This window comes from Pteropus alecto, unplaced genomic scaffold, assembly GCF_000325575.1.
Source record: "Pteropus alecto unplaced genomic scaffold, ASM32557v1 scaffold152, whole genome shotgun sequence".
Taxonomy (NCBI): Eukaryota; Metazoa; Chordata; class Mammalia; order Chiroptera; family Pteropodidae; genus Pteropus; species Pteropus alecto.
The window spans coordinates 231,536-246,599 of record NW_006432227.1 but is presented as its reverse complement, the minus strand read 5'-3'; the positions used below and the strand labels follow the sequence as shown (position 1 = coordinate 246,599).

Below are 15,064 nucleotides of genomic sequence, written 5' to 3'. Positions count from 1 at the left end.
TAGATGAGGTAGGGATCTTTGTATTAATTGGGGTTCTTAAACTCTGAAATACAGGAATAAACTTCCAAATAATTTTGTGAAGTTCAAGAGGTTATGTTTTTCAAGCAGAGAGTTTTGATAGCAGGGATTGAAAATACTGCTGCCTTTGGAGACCAGGCCGGTAATAGAAGAGAAGCACATAGGGAGCGTCAGGGAGGACAGGCAAACCAAGCATATCTGTACCTGGACTTGACTTTGAATATATAATTATAGCTAACACATATAGTACTTGCTTTGTCCCAGGCACTGTTCTAAACTGTGTGTGTGTGTGTATGACATATATATCTATCCCAGACAAATACACACACACACCCACACATGCACACATGCACACATGCACACGCACACACACCCCCCCACACACACATATTATATATAGTATTGCCTATTGTTTATTATAATATATAACTGAAACCACACAACAACCCAGTGAGGTCAACATTATCACTATTGCTATCTGACAGGTGAAGAAACTGAGGTACAGTGAAGTCACGTAGGTTGAGAAAGGAAAAGGACCACTGGCTTTGCTAACTAGGATGTCATTAACAAGAGAACTTAGAGGAGTGGCCAGAATGTCACAGACTGAGAGGTGAAAGAGAGTCATCATCCTCTTGAGAGACTTAACATTTCAACGTTAAAAGTGTCATACCATGAGGAGACTGAAGACGGAGACCCCCAAGGGACAGAACGATCACCTTGCATAAAGGCTGGCACCTTGAGCTCTCAGGGAAGCCAGACCTTGAGTGGGCTCATTGGTGTACAGAACTCCATAATTGGAAAGGCCATCATACACCAATAAGCTGGTCACTTCCTGACTTTACTGGCAAGGACGTGGAGAGGCTCCCCACAGCCACACAGCTGGCAGGACCTGAATTGGAGCCAGTTCTCCTACCACCCAACGGCTTGCAAACTCAGATGCCAGAGATGGTACCTCCTCATTTAAAAACTTCAGAGGAGAGGGTGGCTCCATAGTGTAGTGGTTAGCACGTCTGCTTTATACACAGAAGGTCCTGGGTTCACACCCCAGGTGGAGCCCCAGACCATACTCCCGGCGGGGGAAGAGGGGCTGTGGGAGGAGACTAGATGCCCCGCTTTCAGAGATCCAGTTCTTAAGGGGAAACTGCAACATCCATAGGTCAGGGGTGGAAGGGGCTGGGGGAATTAAAGAGGGAAAAGAAAACTTCAGAGGAGCTGCAAAACAGTAAGTGAATCAACAGCATTTTACTGTTAAATCAAACAATGTTATTGTTTTTGAAAAGACAGGTCATCTTTCAACCGTGTAGGTTTTTCTAAACTGATAGACAATGTATTATTCTTCTTTCGCCGTATAAATAAAACATTTTTTAACAGCCGGAAGCAATGTTATAAAAGGGACTTTCATGGCACAAGTGAGTCACTGTTTGGAAAGACATGGACTCCTGTAGAAAAGTCTTAGACAGTGTGAGCGGAACAGAGCCTGAAAATGGTTGAAGCCAGAAAAGCTGACATGTATCTGCCCTGCAGAGTAGAATAAAGAAAAAGCTTAGATACTTAGAAATTTTATGAAAACTTCTGGTAGTCTGGCAAATTCTTGATGTCAAAACATAAAAGGAAACAGGTGACTTTTAAGAGGTTGGAAACATCCCCAAAAGGCTTAGGCAAATTCTTGATGTCAAAACATAAAAGGAAACAGTCAGGTGACTTTTAAGAGGTTGGAAACGTCCCCGAAAGGCTTGTTTCTGTGCACAAATAGCAAAAATGTGTGCTCGATGCCTCTGACTCCAGAAGCAGGAGGACACAAAATGTTACATAAAATCCCCTTAGGAGCGTTAGTTATGCTGCATAGGTCAACCCACTGGACCAGCAGTGAGATGGACAGATGGACTGGCCAGGCAGATACTGTCAAGCACATAAGAGAAAATTAATGATGTGTCAGAGTTTCTCTGTCAGAATGAATGGTCTTGGTGACCGTTAATCTTCTGTTCTCTTGGCCCTTGAGTTCTCACATGATGGATACACAGCTCAGCTCAAATTTTCCATGATGGGCCCAACCCAGCAGCCTAACTTCTCTCATGTTACAAAAACACAATACCTGGCCAAGAGTTTTTTCCTCAGTTCTGGTGCTTATGTGTTTATTTGGTAGAAAAGTTAATCTATCATTCCATTCCTTATTAATTTCTGGTTAAATAAATATAACAAATCAATAAAATCCAAGCGTTCTGGGTTCTACTTTTCCTTCTACACATCACTTGACTACCTGCAGGAAAATGAGAATAATGACATTCAGATTGTTTGAGAGCAGGAAGCTGAGCTGCTTGATCCCTGGAAGTGCCTTTATATTTTAAAATCTATAATCCATGAAGGGAAGACAAAATTCAAGTTTTATCATTGGAAACCTCGACGGAGAGGATTCTGGTTAATATAATTTTACAGGTTACTTAGAAAATCGTTTGCTGCAACTGTTGTCAGGATGTTTCAAAAAATATATTCATTCTCATTGCTTTAGTGAATGTGTATATGCTAAGTAGTAGTTTCCAGTATTGGCTGCAACAATAATCTCTCATCCAGAAAGTTCTTTCTGCGATGTGACCACTCCATCCCTCCATCAAGACATGGCGTCTAGTTACCCTGGCCTTGGATCAGAGGCAGGAGAACTGCTGTGTGAGTTCAGAGGCCATGTCATAGAAGGCCACGCACCTTCTGATTCTTTTGGATCTCTCACGCTCAGGGCACTCCAGCAGCCAAGGAGTAAGAAGCCCATGTCCTTGGAGAGGCCAGGTGTAGGTGCTTTAGTTGACAGTCCTTTGAGTCATCCATCCCAGAAGACAGTCATGTGAATAAAGGAGCTTCCAGGTGATTCCAGCCCCCAGCCACCTGAGTCACTCCTAGCCAAGGTGCCAAACATCGTGCAGCAGAGGCAGGCCATTCCCACTGTGCCCTGTCTAAATTTCTGACCTACAAAATCCACGAGCATAATAACATGATGGTTGTTTTACTCCACTAGATTTAGGCTGGTTTATTATATAGCAGTAGTAACTGGAACGGCACTCAATAAAAGCTAACTTTCTCCCTTTCTTGAGTCAAGGCCCAGAGCTGCAATCCAGCTTGGCTTGTTAGTTGCCTAACCATTATTGATTTTATTGATTTTTTACCTCTTCTTCTTCTGTGTTACATTTCCGCTGTTTGTCGCTCAAGGTCCACTCTGCACCTGCCCTGAACCCTGGGAAGCCGATCGCATGGACTGCTGTGGCTTCCAGTTGGGTTTAGGAAATGGAGGCACCGTCTCTTTGGATAACTTCTCCTCCTTACTTTTGAGGCCTAGGGATGGTAGCCTTATTTGTCCCATCCTTCACTGTTAACAGGCAGGGGTAATGCATTACCTTTCTTAGTTCCCCTAAACACTTTGAAGTAGCGAAGTTATTCATTTCGGGTGTGCCATATGTTTCCTGCAGGGAGCCCTGACTGATAATGTCTCCTTTGCAGTAAAGAATGCAAACCATTAATCTTGAATGACATACTCATTAATTAACTCTGTAAACCAATTGCTGGAGTAACAGAATCTTTCTTTGACATTGGACACTGCAATATGTCTTATGAAAGGGGTTAGAATCCGGTCATCTTTTAAGATCAGTGATCATGATGTAACACTGCTTTAGGAGATTAGGCTGAATCTATATGACCATGACCTTTCTCTGGAAATCAAAGGAAGAAAAAAATGATATTGGCTTTTAATTTGGCTTGCCTTTTGTCACTCTCTCTTACACACTGAACAAAGCCGAAAAATAAATTTTACTTAATTAAGGATGACAGTCAGTCAATATGTTGTCAGAGCATTGAGTTAGCTGCTTATCTAGAAGTGTTTACTTGAAAAGACCTTAGGTATAAATCAATCACATTCCAAAATGTATGAGAATCAAATTCAAAATATGATTTCCGCAGGATTCTGAGTCTCTTTCTCCATGTAGTAATGAGACTGTCACCATGCAGCTGTATATACTCGGTAAATCTTCTGGATACTAGCCGTGAAAGATCAATTAAGAGCCTTTACTTTTAAAAACTATCTTCTTATACCCCTAAGCCTGATTGTCTTGAGTGGAAATTCTCCCTCAATATAAAAAAACAAGCAAAAATTGAACAGTGACATAGTTCATCACATTTCCAATTCAATATTGAGACTGTAAAACAGAGGCAGCCATAAAGAGTTAATTTAGTTCATATAGAATTTTCCGGATTCAAAAATTCAATTTAGGAAGGGTATAGAGAAAATAACTGAAGACATACGTTTATTTTAATGACTTATGGCAAAAATTGTAATATTTCCTATTATATCTAAACTTAAAATCAAGATACTCGAGGCACTGAATATTTAATCACATCATCTGAAAGAGATTCAAAGTACTATATTTGCAGTCTTTAGAGTACTGACAAAGAACAAGATCTCTTTATAACCAACTTAGGTGAGTACAAGTTAGGCAGTATATATTAAATTTTACATTAGCACATAAATTTTACATTTAACATATAAATTATAATGCTAAAAATTTATAATATCTAAAAAAGTTACCCTAAAACTAGGCATAACATTGATTTTAATATGATAATTCTGTGAATTGGTAGAGGGCGCTGTCACTATAATCCCTCTAATTACAGAGCAATGACGTTAACTGCACAGGAAGAAGGGATGGGTAGGGATTGTTAACCATCTGTCTTTTTGACAAGTCCATCCTTACTCTACCAACTTTTAGTTTCCGTTCTCACTCAAAAACCCTTGTGTTTTCTGGCCCCTTTTCTCGTTCATCTCTGATTTCCTTGATCAATGAGTTCAGATATATCTTTCATAATGAAGGCTCAGTCAGATAGAACTTGGATCCCATGCATGTGTGTGTGGGGGGGAGGGCACCAACAATAATTACATCATCAATATCAAGACTACTACCACCATCGGGATCAGAAATGGATTTGAATCCTTCTCTTAATACTTGCTGAGAGATCTCAGACAATCTTCCTAACTGTCTGCAGCCTCAGTTTCCTTGTCCTCATCTTCATGAGATTATAGTACTATTGTGAGAATAAAATGACCTATGTGCCCTGATATGTACATGATGTACTCTAAGTCCTGGCGTAGTGCTTAATGCATATTAGATCCCTGAGAAAAGCTTTTGAACCTGAATCTGAAGCCTCTTTGTAACCCACTCACCCAGTCACGGGCATTTATTCCCTCCCTAACTCTGTTTCTTGCATGTTGTGAGTCGGGGTTGGCTTCACACTCTGAGCCCAGGGAGTACAGCAAATCTAACTCATCTAGTATTCACAGTTCTATGATGCAACCTCCTTACTGCAACAACTGAGTCGTCATACAGTTCATGTTTTCTCCTAGATCAAAGGGACACTGACACTGATTTCAATAAATATAAATGTTAATTGAACATCAATAAATGAGGTTTGACTTTATTATTTTCCATTGCTGAAACCCACACACCCCAGAACATAGGAAGACTCAAAGCCGATAGTTCTCATCTCCCTGAAATCTGAGTGAACCGATTACATAAACTGACTGTCGTAGTCAGGGGTAACATAAGAAATTATGTAAGAAGTGCTAAACCAGGGGCATTGCTGGTACTTGAAGAATGTTTAATGGAATTAAGTGGGACAAAGTTCTGCTCTATGAAGGATTCATTTTCAAAATACCATAACCAGAAGTATTCCTTCCTACTTCTAACTCCCTTCTGGAGCCATTGTGTATGAATCAGGCAGTGCACACACACCTAAAGAAAATCAGAGGCCTGAGAATTTCACAACACTGATGGGTTGACAAGAAAAGTGGGTGGTCAGCATTTCACGTGCCCACTGAGCAAAACAAGCCTTCATAGAAAACAACTGAGAAATCTCCAGCAAGTGCATTGTAAAGAACAAAACTATAGGCCTGCAAATAAGGGAGGGACTAATCTCGGATGGCTGCATGGGGTAAAAACAGGATGGGACCAAGAAGACCAGCAGAATAGCAGACCATCAGATTAGCCACCTTGGAAAGACTTCTGGTTAACGGACCCACGTGTAAGGAACTTAAAAGCTGCCCCTCTGTAAAAAGCCGAAGAGACTGGAAAATCAGCAATTTTTCTTAGGTATAAGAAAGGAGAGGGTACAGGGCAAATTGCTGCTCCCAAGACTGGAAAGACAGACAGTTGAACAGAAGGGGTCACAACTTCTTGGAGCAGAGACGCAGGAGCAGAAGCTACCTGGGAACCAGGCTTTCACCACATTAATATCAGATACCAACCTACAGATCCAGGAAACCCAGAAAACACCAAGCAGGATAAATATTCCAAAAAACTAGACTGAGGCATTTTATTTTCAAATTATGGAAAATTAAAGCTAGAAAAAAAAAAAAAAAACCCTGAAAGAAGACAAAAGGCAAAAGCACCTCCCTATAGAAGAACAAAGAAAGAATTACATCTTACTTCTCAGAAATCATTCAAGACAGACGAGAGTGGCATACTTGAAGTGTTGCAGGAAAAAACTCCACCAGCCTAGAATCCTGCGCCCTGTGAAATTATCATTCAAACGTGGAGGATGCAAAAAGACTTTCTGAGATAAACAAAATTTGAAGGAATTTGTTGCCAATAGACCTGCAGTGCAAGAAATGTTAAAAGAGTTCTTTAGAGAGAAGGAAAATAATATCGGTCAGAAACTTGGATCGACATAAAGAAAGAAAACCCATCAAAGAAACAATGTTTAAATAAAAATGTTTATTTTTCTTATTCTGAATCAATCTAACAGATAACAGTTTGTTAAAAATAATGTCAACAATGTTTTCAATTCTGAATATTTAGATGTATCTTATGTATGTACATATGTTTATACATGCTTCTATATAAGTGAAATGAATGGCAGCAATGATACAAGGGACGGGAGGTAGCCATTAGGATTATTTCGTTATTATAAGGCACTCACACTCCCCATGAAGTGGTATAGTGTTATTTGAAAGTGGATTTGGATTAGCTGTAAATGTACACTGCAAACCCTGGGGCAATCACTAAAAAAAAAACCCAAAATGTACATTAGCCATTCTAGCTTCTCATTAGTTCATTTATGAAGTACAACTAAAAGGTTATCAGATGTTCACTGTATATTACTTGTAGTTTATTTCATATGTATATGTATATGTAATCCTCATTCCACAGCATATGCTTAAATCCGTGTCAGTAAATCCTCCTAGTATCTTCAGAAAGTCTTACATTTTAAAAAGTCCTCCAGATATTGTTAGAGATCAGTATCTGGACTTGGTTGATCCTACCTGAAAATTACAGTGGACACAGTGAGATGGATTAGCACCAGGATGAGTGCACCTTGAAAAAGTCAAAGACATATCTGACTGATTTTCGAAAGAAGAAAATTCTGTCTTCTAAACATCAGCTTATAGCCACAATCAGGGTCAGAGGGGTATGTGTCCCTATGTATGATTCTCATGCTTTATTAACGGTTATGTGCACATATCTCAAACTACATGGCTACTTTGAGCTTTAGTAAGAATACTGTCAGATAAACCCTGTGAGGACCAGTTTCAGTAAACCTAAATATCATTCTACATGTATTGATTTTCAATGCACATGATCTAGTTTCTAAGGCAGCTTAGAATCAATCTTGAGCAATCTCTAGGAGCTTTGATTGCATGGTTCTTGGAGTTTTCAATATTTGCCTTTTCCTACTAGAGCACGATGTTCCTTAAACGAAGGGACAATAATTGAACCCTACAGAGAATTCAGCCAAGTGGGGTGAAGGGAAACTTGAAGTCTGAGGCGGGCAGGGGAATACGTTCTCCCTGTTGTGCAGGCTGCTGCCATACTTCAAAGACCCGGAAAAAAGAGAATAGGGAGACCATAGCACAAAACTGGAAAAGGTCACATTCGGAAGTGATGACCCATTTTCTAATAGTACAATCACTATGAGTTTTACAGGAAACAAGGACATTTTTGTGTGTGTTCTGCAGTACTAAAGAAGCAATAAGGAAAAGATGTAGCTTTTACATTTTTATGAAAGTGATCTTGAGTTTCTGCCAAAATATTTTTTCTTCAATGAGGAGTTCCGAAGCTTCCTACGAGACCAGCACCTGTGCAGAGCCTTTCTTGCAGCTGTTTCTTCACAGACAATCCAACCGTTGAATTTTCATGCTTGATCTTTTGAGGAGCAACTCGGGTGAATTTTTTTCAACAAGCCTTTTGTCATGGACAGTAGCACTTATTAGTCCACCCTCTTCTAACTTTTCCTGAAGGACAGCTAGTCTTCAATACCCCCCCGAGTCACCCCAAAGTCACTCCCCACAGATAGGGCAGGAGTGAAAGCAAATGTGGCTGCGAGACAGAAAATGAAGAGAACGGGTATTCTCTGAGGGTCCTCTTTACCTTTGAAAGGTGGGGTGTGGAGAAGAAGCTGGTTTTGTGACAGTTAGCCCAATTTATAATATCGTGTTGTTGGTTTTTTGCATAGATTTCTGATGTAAAACAAAGACAAAAAACTTTTAAAAATAGCCAAACTAAGGAAATAGCATCTAGTGAATTCATGTTGCTCCAAACACAACAGTAATATCTAAAATATAAATATGTAAAAATATTAACTTATAAAACATATATATATGTGTGTGTGTGTGTGTGTATATATACACATATATATAGATATATGTGTGTGTATATATATATATATACACATATATATACACACGCACATATATATCTATATATATGTATATATAAAGCAAAAAGACACAATGCTCATCATGTAGGTAAACATTCCTACAAAAATAGTGAGCAGAACTTAGGTGAAGGGTCTGTCAGGCTCCTGGCCGGAAGCAGTTAGTGGTGGCCACGTGCTCAGCTCCGGTGAAGTCTGAGGACTCCAAGTGCTCCACATGAGATAGGAACTAGACCCTCTCTCATCACAAACTTCTTAGAGCCTTAACTCTTAACAAGTTTTAGGCCTAGGAAGGTGACGAAATGGAGACGCAGCTTCTCGCCCAGGAACTCAGTCAAGTGGTGTGCTGGCTGCACGAAGATTTCTAACATATCTTCGATGTCACGATGAGATAGCAATGCTGACCAACCTTAACGAATCCTGTCCTGAAATGAGGCCTCACAGTGTGGTCAGGAAAAAACTGCAAAAACACTAGAAAGAGTGGGGTGCCTATGGAAAGAAGGAAGGAAAAGGGCAGGAAAGAGGAAAATAGGAAACTAAAAGAAATTACTGTAAATTGTAATTCTAAAATACATAACTATAATGCCAAGAAAGACAACAAAATAATCACAACAGGAATCCATTCTGCATAAAACAAATTTGAGAGGGCAGTGCTATGGACTGAATGTTTGTGTCTCCTCAAAATTCACACATGGAAGCCCTAATACCCAATGTGATGGTATTTGGAGATGGGGCCCTTGGGAAGTAATTAGGGTTGGATTAAGTCACAAGGGTGGGGTCCTCCTGATGGAATTAACGCCCTTATAAAAAGAGGAAGAAACATGAGAGGTCTTGCTCTCTCTGCCATGTGAGAATACAAGCAAGAAGGGAGCCATCTACAAGCCAGGAAGAGGATTCTTGCTAGGGACTAAATCTACCAGCACCTCCATCTTGGATTCCCAGCCTCCCAAACTGAGAGAAATGCCTGTTGTTTAAGCCATCCAGTCTATGATATTTTGTTATCGCAGCCCGAACCGACTAAGACAGGCAGTATGACAAACACTTTCAAATAAGCATGGTGCTGCCTTTGGACATTTCCACTGGGAAATCTCACAGGCACTTTAATTGAATATATATAATCATAAACTCTTCTTCAGAACTTGTTTCTTGTCACATTGTCCATGTCTCAGTGAAGGACACCACCATTTTAGCCAGTTACCCAAGGGAAAACACTGGGTGTTGCCCTCCAACCTTCCCTCATGCTGAAACCACTTTCTTCCTCCCAAGTATCCCTACGTTGTATAGTTTTTCTATCTGTGCTCCTTAATTCTCATTCGAGCCACTGTTATGACTTCCCTAGAACACTGCAAAAATCTTCTATCTGTCTTCCTTACCTCTAATGTTTCTCCCACACAGAAATAAAATATTGACACTAGTCGACTCTGGAGGAAAAGGAAAGGGAGGGAAATTAGGGATTGCTCCTGAGCGTTTTTGTGCAATTTTTTAAAATGAGGATTGAAATAAACATGGCATATGATAAGATCTGATAAAGCTGAGTGGTTGATATACAAGAGTTATACATTTTCCATTTTGCTGAGACATTTGAAACATTTTCCCAGTTAAAAAAAAAAGTGTAAAACTAAAATACTAAAATAAAATAAAATAAAATAAAACAAAATTATTGCTACTACCTGTGTGTAACTCTTTTATAATAGGAGCTAATTTGGTAATAAGTTCCTTAACATTATCATAATATTTACACTCTTTGAATCTAGAAATTCCATGTATGAATTAACACTAATGAGATCATTCTTTACATGAGCCTAAAGATGCTCATCACAAGATGAGGATTAACAAGTACTGGTTAAGGGAATTTTGCTTTGTCTTGCCAGTGAAACATAGTGCATCCATAAAAATGACAGCTATAAAGATTAAATAACACATGGAAAGGCACCCATGTGATGGTGTTAAGTGAAAACATGTATGTTATATGTACATAAATACATCCATATGCATACAACTATATACATATATGATTAGAAAAAAAGATTATTGAATGGTAATAAAGCAAAGTACCAAAGTACATGTGTAAGGGTGGTGACTTGAAGGTTTTCACTTAAAGTAAATAAAAAACATCACTGAATGGTGCAGTGTATCAGGTAGTCATCCATCTTTGTATTTAGCAGTGTGTGTCCTATGTGAATGTTAGCCTTTCATTCTCTGTGTTTGAGAGTATGAAAGTAGATATGCTGTCTTTCCTCTCCGCCAAGTAAGAGAGTTGTCGCCCAAATAGGCAATGCAGCTGAAACATCCTGATAGTTCCTATTAAGGTTTAATAACCAGAATGACATTTGCCCAAGTAGGCAGAGGTACTGCTAGAGGATCAGGCTATATCAAAACCAAATGCCTGATTCATATTTGGTCTGGATGTTTCATTTCCTAGCTAACTGCGGGTGTATCTTTATGGTCTCTGTACAAATCAGCCATTTGCCTTGTACTTCCCAAGCTTGGAAATACTGCATGTATAATGCAAAGGGTTCATCTGTGTTGAAATAGAAGTGTGTGTGTGTGTGTGGGTGGATGTGTTCTTGTTTCTTTGAGGAGTCCCCGCCCAGTCAGGCTGATTTCCACTCCTTGGTGCCTTGGGACAATGATTTAAACTTAAAGCTTAAGCCCGTACTTTGTTGAAAGAAGAGAACAATGGGGAGGAGACATCGAAAAAGTATGTGTAACTACAATCCTGATGACTTCATTTTCCTCACAACGGCTCCTCAGGGAAATATTTTTCACCAACTTATTTTCTGTTTAAATTGCTTTTGCTTCTTGGGAGCCCAGCCCTCCTGGGCGGTGGGGGCTGGACATGTGGAAATGTTAGAGGCAGTGGTGGGAACAGAGGGACCGACACAGCCGACACCTTTGACCTAGACAGATTTCCAGAGGTTTGGGATTTTCAAAATATCATACATTTCGAAATGAACATACAACTGCTGTGATTTCTAAAAGTTAACCCTTGGTTTTCTGTACTGAAGGAGGGAGAAAAAGAAGTTGGCAATATAAAAATTGTTCATAAGGTTGATAGCGCATGACTCAATGTCTGTCTCTGGACCTCTTTCTACAACTACCTCCTGGGGTAGGGAGTGAGGTGGGAGGGGAAAAACCAAGTCAGCAAGTGCTGTCGAGACAACGTGCAGGAGATGGAAGCTCGTGGAGAAGTGGGCTGTGTTCTTCTGGCCCATTCACTCCCTCTCTTTTATTCCCTTTGCTACATGCTGACTCTGGCACCTCACTGTGCAGCCACTTTAGTTTTATAGACTATAGTTGTAGGCTGGAGGCAGGAAGTTCCAGAAAAGACTTGGACATGATCCAAAAGGAGAAAGGGAAGCACAGGCTTTCTCATATGACACTGCTATTAATGAGTGAAGAGTCCCAGGTACCAGACGGGCCCCGACCTCTGCCCTCACAGACCTTGGAAAAGTCCCTATAGCCTGACATCCTGAGAGTCTGGGCTCTACAAGTGTCCACACGCTCCTTTACAGCCCCCAGCCTCTTCTGCAGTTAGATCGTGCCCACCGGTCTGCGGTCCAGCAAGGAAATGTGAGCAGATGTGATCTGTGTCACTTCCAGGCCAAGGCCATTACTAAGAACCAGTCTGCCTCTTCTATTTCTCTTTTCCCTGTGGGTGGATGTGTTCTTGTGGGGCAAGCTGGAAGCCGTACATTTCAGACGTGTTAGCTACAAGATGAAGTGGGGCCACCCAACCTGAGTCAGACCTGGAATGGCTTAAAAATAGACCTTCACTGTGTTGATTCCTGTGATTTCAATTTCTTTGTTACTATGGCAGAACCTATCCCACCCTAATACTTGAGAGTATGAAAGTAGATATGCTGTCTTTCCTCTCCGCCAAGTAAGAGAGTTGTCGCCCAAATAGGCAATGCAGCTGAAACATCCTGATAGTTCCTATTAAGGTTTAATAACCAGAATGAATCTCAGCAAGGAATCTCTCCAACACTTGATTTTGTGAGAGAAAACTACTTTTCTAACAGACACACACACAAAAAATAGTAAACTGGAGACAGAAAAAGAACATGGGGGTAGGAGTTACGAGAGCGGGTACATTTTGCACTGGGCTGTGATTTACGGCAGGTCTTTGGTAAGCTGCCTGACTTCTGTAGTCCTCAGGTCTTCAAGTAGAGAAGTGGTTTTTTTCCTCTTTCTTTTTTGCGTTTCAAAAGACATGTAACCCTTTTTTCAAACAAAACCTTTCATGAGGGACAGTATATAAAGCTGATTAAAAAAAATAAATAAACTGCCAAACAAAAAACGAAAAACAAACAAACAAAAAAACGAACTGCCTCTCCCTTTAGATCATGACCTGCACATTCACTCCCCACCAGGGCCCCTGGGACATCGTTGTGGACCCACAAGCACAGAAGGCAAGCCACTGGCTTACCCTGCCCCCATGGCCCACCGTGGAGCTGATGTGGGTTCATTGTGAGCGCAGCTGTTTCTTACCTGTTCCACATGTTACACTGCATTCTGTCCAGCGGCCATACTGCCAGAAGTACACCAGCTTCTCCACATCATTGTCAAGGCCATCTTTCCTGATGGTGTACTCATACTTGATACCAGGGTTAGTCACCTGGAATAGAAGCTAAGAGGCAAGAGAAGGATGACATTGAACGATATCATGACTTTACGCTGCAACTCTGTCATGTAAAAATATCACACAATGTCCATCATCTTAAAGTAGTTATGGAGGCATGCACTGGGACAAATGCTAGTAAATTAATATATCTCTACTTCGACCTGTAAATCTGCATACAGCTATTTCTATATCTAACCTCTATTATTTCTTGACTAAATTGAGGGGAGGTCTAATCAAATGGGAATTACTATGAGGAAATGGCAAGGAATATCCTTTCCAACAATAGGCTGGTAGATCACCTCATGTACTTACTAACTTTGTGATTATGGGTAAGTTACTTAATCTCTTTGTGCCTTAGTTTCCCCATCTACAAACTGAGGATAATAATAGTATGACAAATAACGTTGTGAGGGTCAAATAAATAAGTGTAATGTATATTAGGTATAATTAGAGCAGTGCCTGCCATGTAGTTGGTACTCAATAAACATTGACTTTTATTACTGTTGTTGCCCTTCTCTAGCTCTCAGGCTGATTGGTTTCTTTACGCATATAGTTCTGAGATAAAAATGGTCATGGGTTTTAGCCAAGGCATACCACTCTTGGGAATGCCTTCCCTCTCCTGCAGGCAATCTTCTTGCCACATGAATTGAAAGTAGATTCATCTTAAACTTAGAGGGAGTGGATTGGTTATGCCATGGTTTTGGGGGTTCCCATATATAAATCCTTTCTCATGTGAGCAGGTAAGATGTCAGGTCTTCTGACATGTATGGACCCTAACTGTCAAGCCTTGAGGCTTCTGTGTGTGCTCTGATTTCCGACTCTCAAATGATCTCCTTCTAATATCCGAATATGGTTAGATTTGACTCTCTCGGGACCTCTGTCATCCCTGATCCACCTTGCCTCTACTGGTACAATAGTCCACCCCTTTATTATAGTTTTTGGCTAATATGAAAGACAAATCATTTGTGCTTTTCAAGAGTATATCCTACATCCTAACCCCTCCCCCCACCTAAGAGTTTCACTAAGTCAGACCCTTTGCCTGAGGACAATCACATGAGAACATGTGAAAGGACCATGTCAGTTCGTCACCTCTGCTGGAAAGCTACTTAGAAATTCATGCCAGGCTGACATAGACTGATAGCATTCTTCTTTTACCCAAGGAACAATAGCCTTAAACAGCCTGGGTCCACCATACTGGAAACCGAAGTCAATGAACAATTTTAGTGCCCCTGGCATTTCATAATGGGGGTTCTAACAATTTCTAGGCAATAAATGATTAACAGCATAAACTAATATCTTGCTTCCTTCCCTGTTCCTTGCTAAAAGAAGCTTTAAGAATTCTCAACTAATGTCCCCTGGCAAATACCTTGCAAAAGAAAATGAGAGAGATCATAACTAGTGTATATGTCGGCGGTTCTCTTTCTGTATTACCTGGATCCACACTGACTCATTGGTGGGACCCGCGGCCATCAGTTTCTCCAGGTCTCCTTTCCTGTCATACTGGAAGACAGTTCCTGCCAGTTTGTAGTTGCCATTCCATTGGATAATAAATCCTCCATTGAGGTAATATTTTTCAGGGTCTTCACTCCTGATGGCTAGAAAGTTTCCAGCTCCTTTCACCTCCATTACCCGTATGTCCCTTGCTCCTTTTGGAATCAGTCCGATGTCAACATAACCTAAGGAGAAAAGATACAACAATGAAAGAGGCATGCTAGTTTAGCTGAACACAAACTTTCT

At 40.5% G+C, this 15,064-nt stretch overlaps 1 protein-coding gene across 1 annotated transcript in view; it reads right to left on the bottom strand.

The window, feature by feature from the left end:
- The window catches only part of ADAMTS12 (ADAM metallopeptidase with thrombospondin type 1 motif 12), a 264,492-nt gene that overhangs the window by 64,977 nt on the left and 184,451 nt on the right, over window positions 1-15,064 (bottom strand). Inside the window, exons 15-18 of the mRNA XM_025043542.1 lie at window positions 14,759-15,003; window positions 13,195-13,333; window positions 8,320-8,506; window positions 7,313-7,364 (exon numbers count right to left, since the gene is read on the bottom strand). Of these exons, the coding sequence (XP_024899310.1) occupies window positions 7,313-7,364; window positions 8,320-8,506; window positions 13,195-13,333; window positions 14,759-15,003 (623 nt within the window). The remainder of the gene's footprint in view (window positions 1-7,312; window positions 7,365-8,319; window positions 8,507-13,194; window positions 13,334-14,758; window positions 15,004-15,064) is intronic.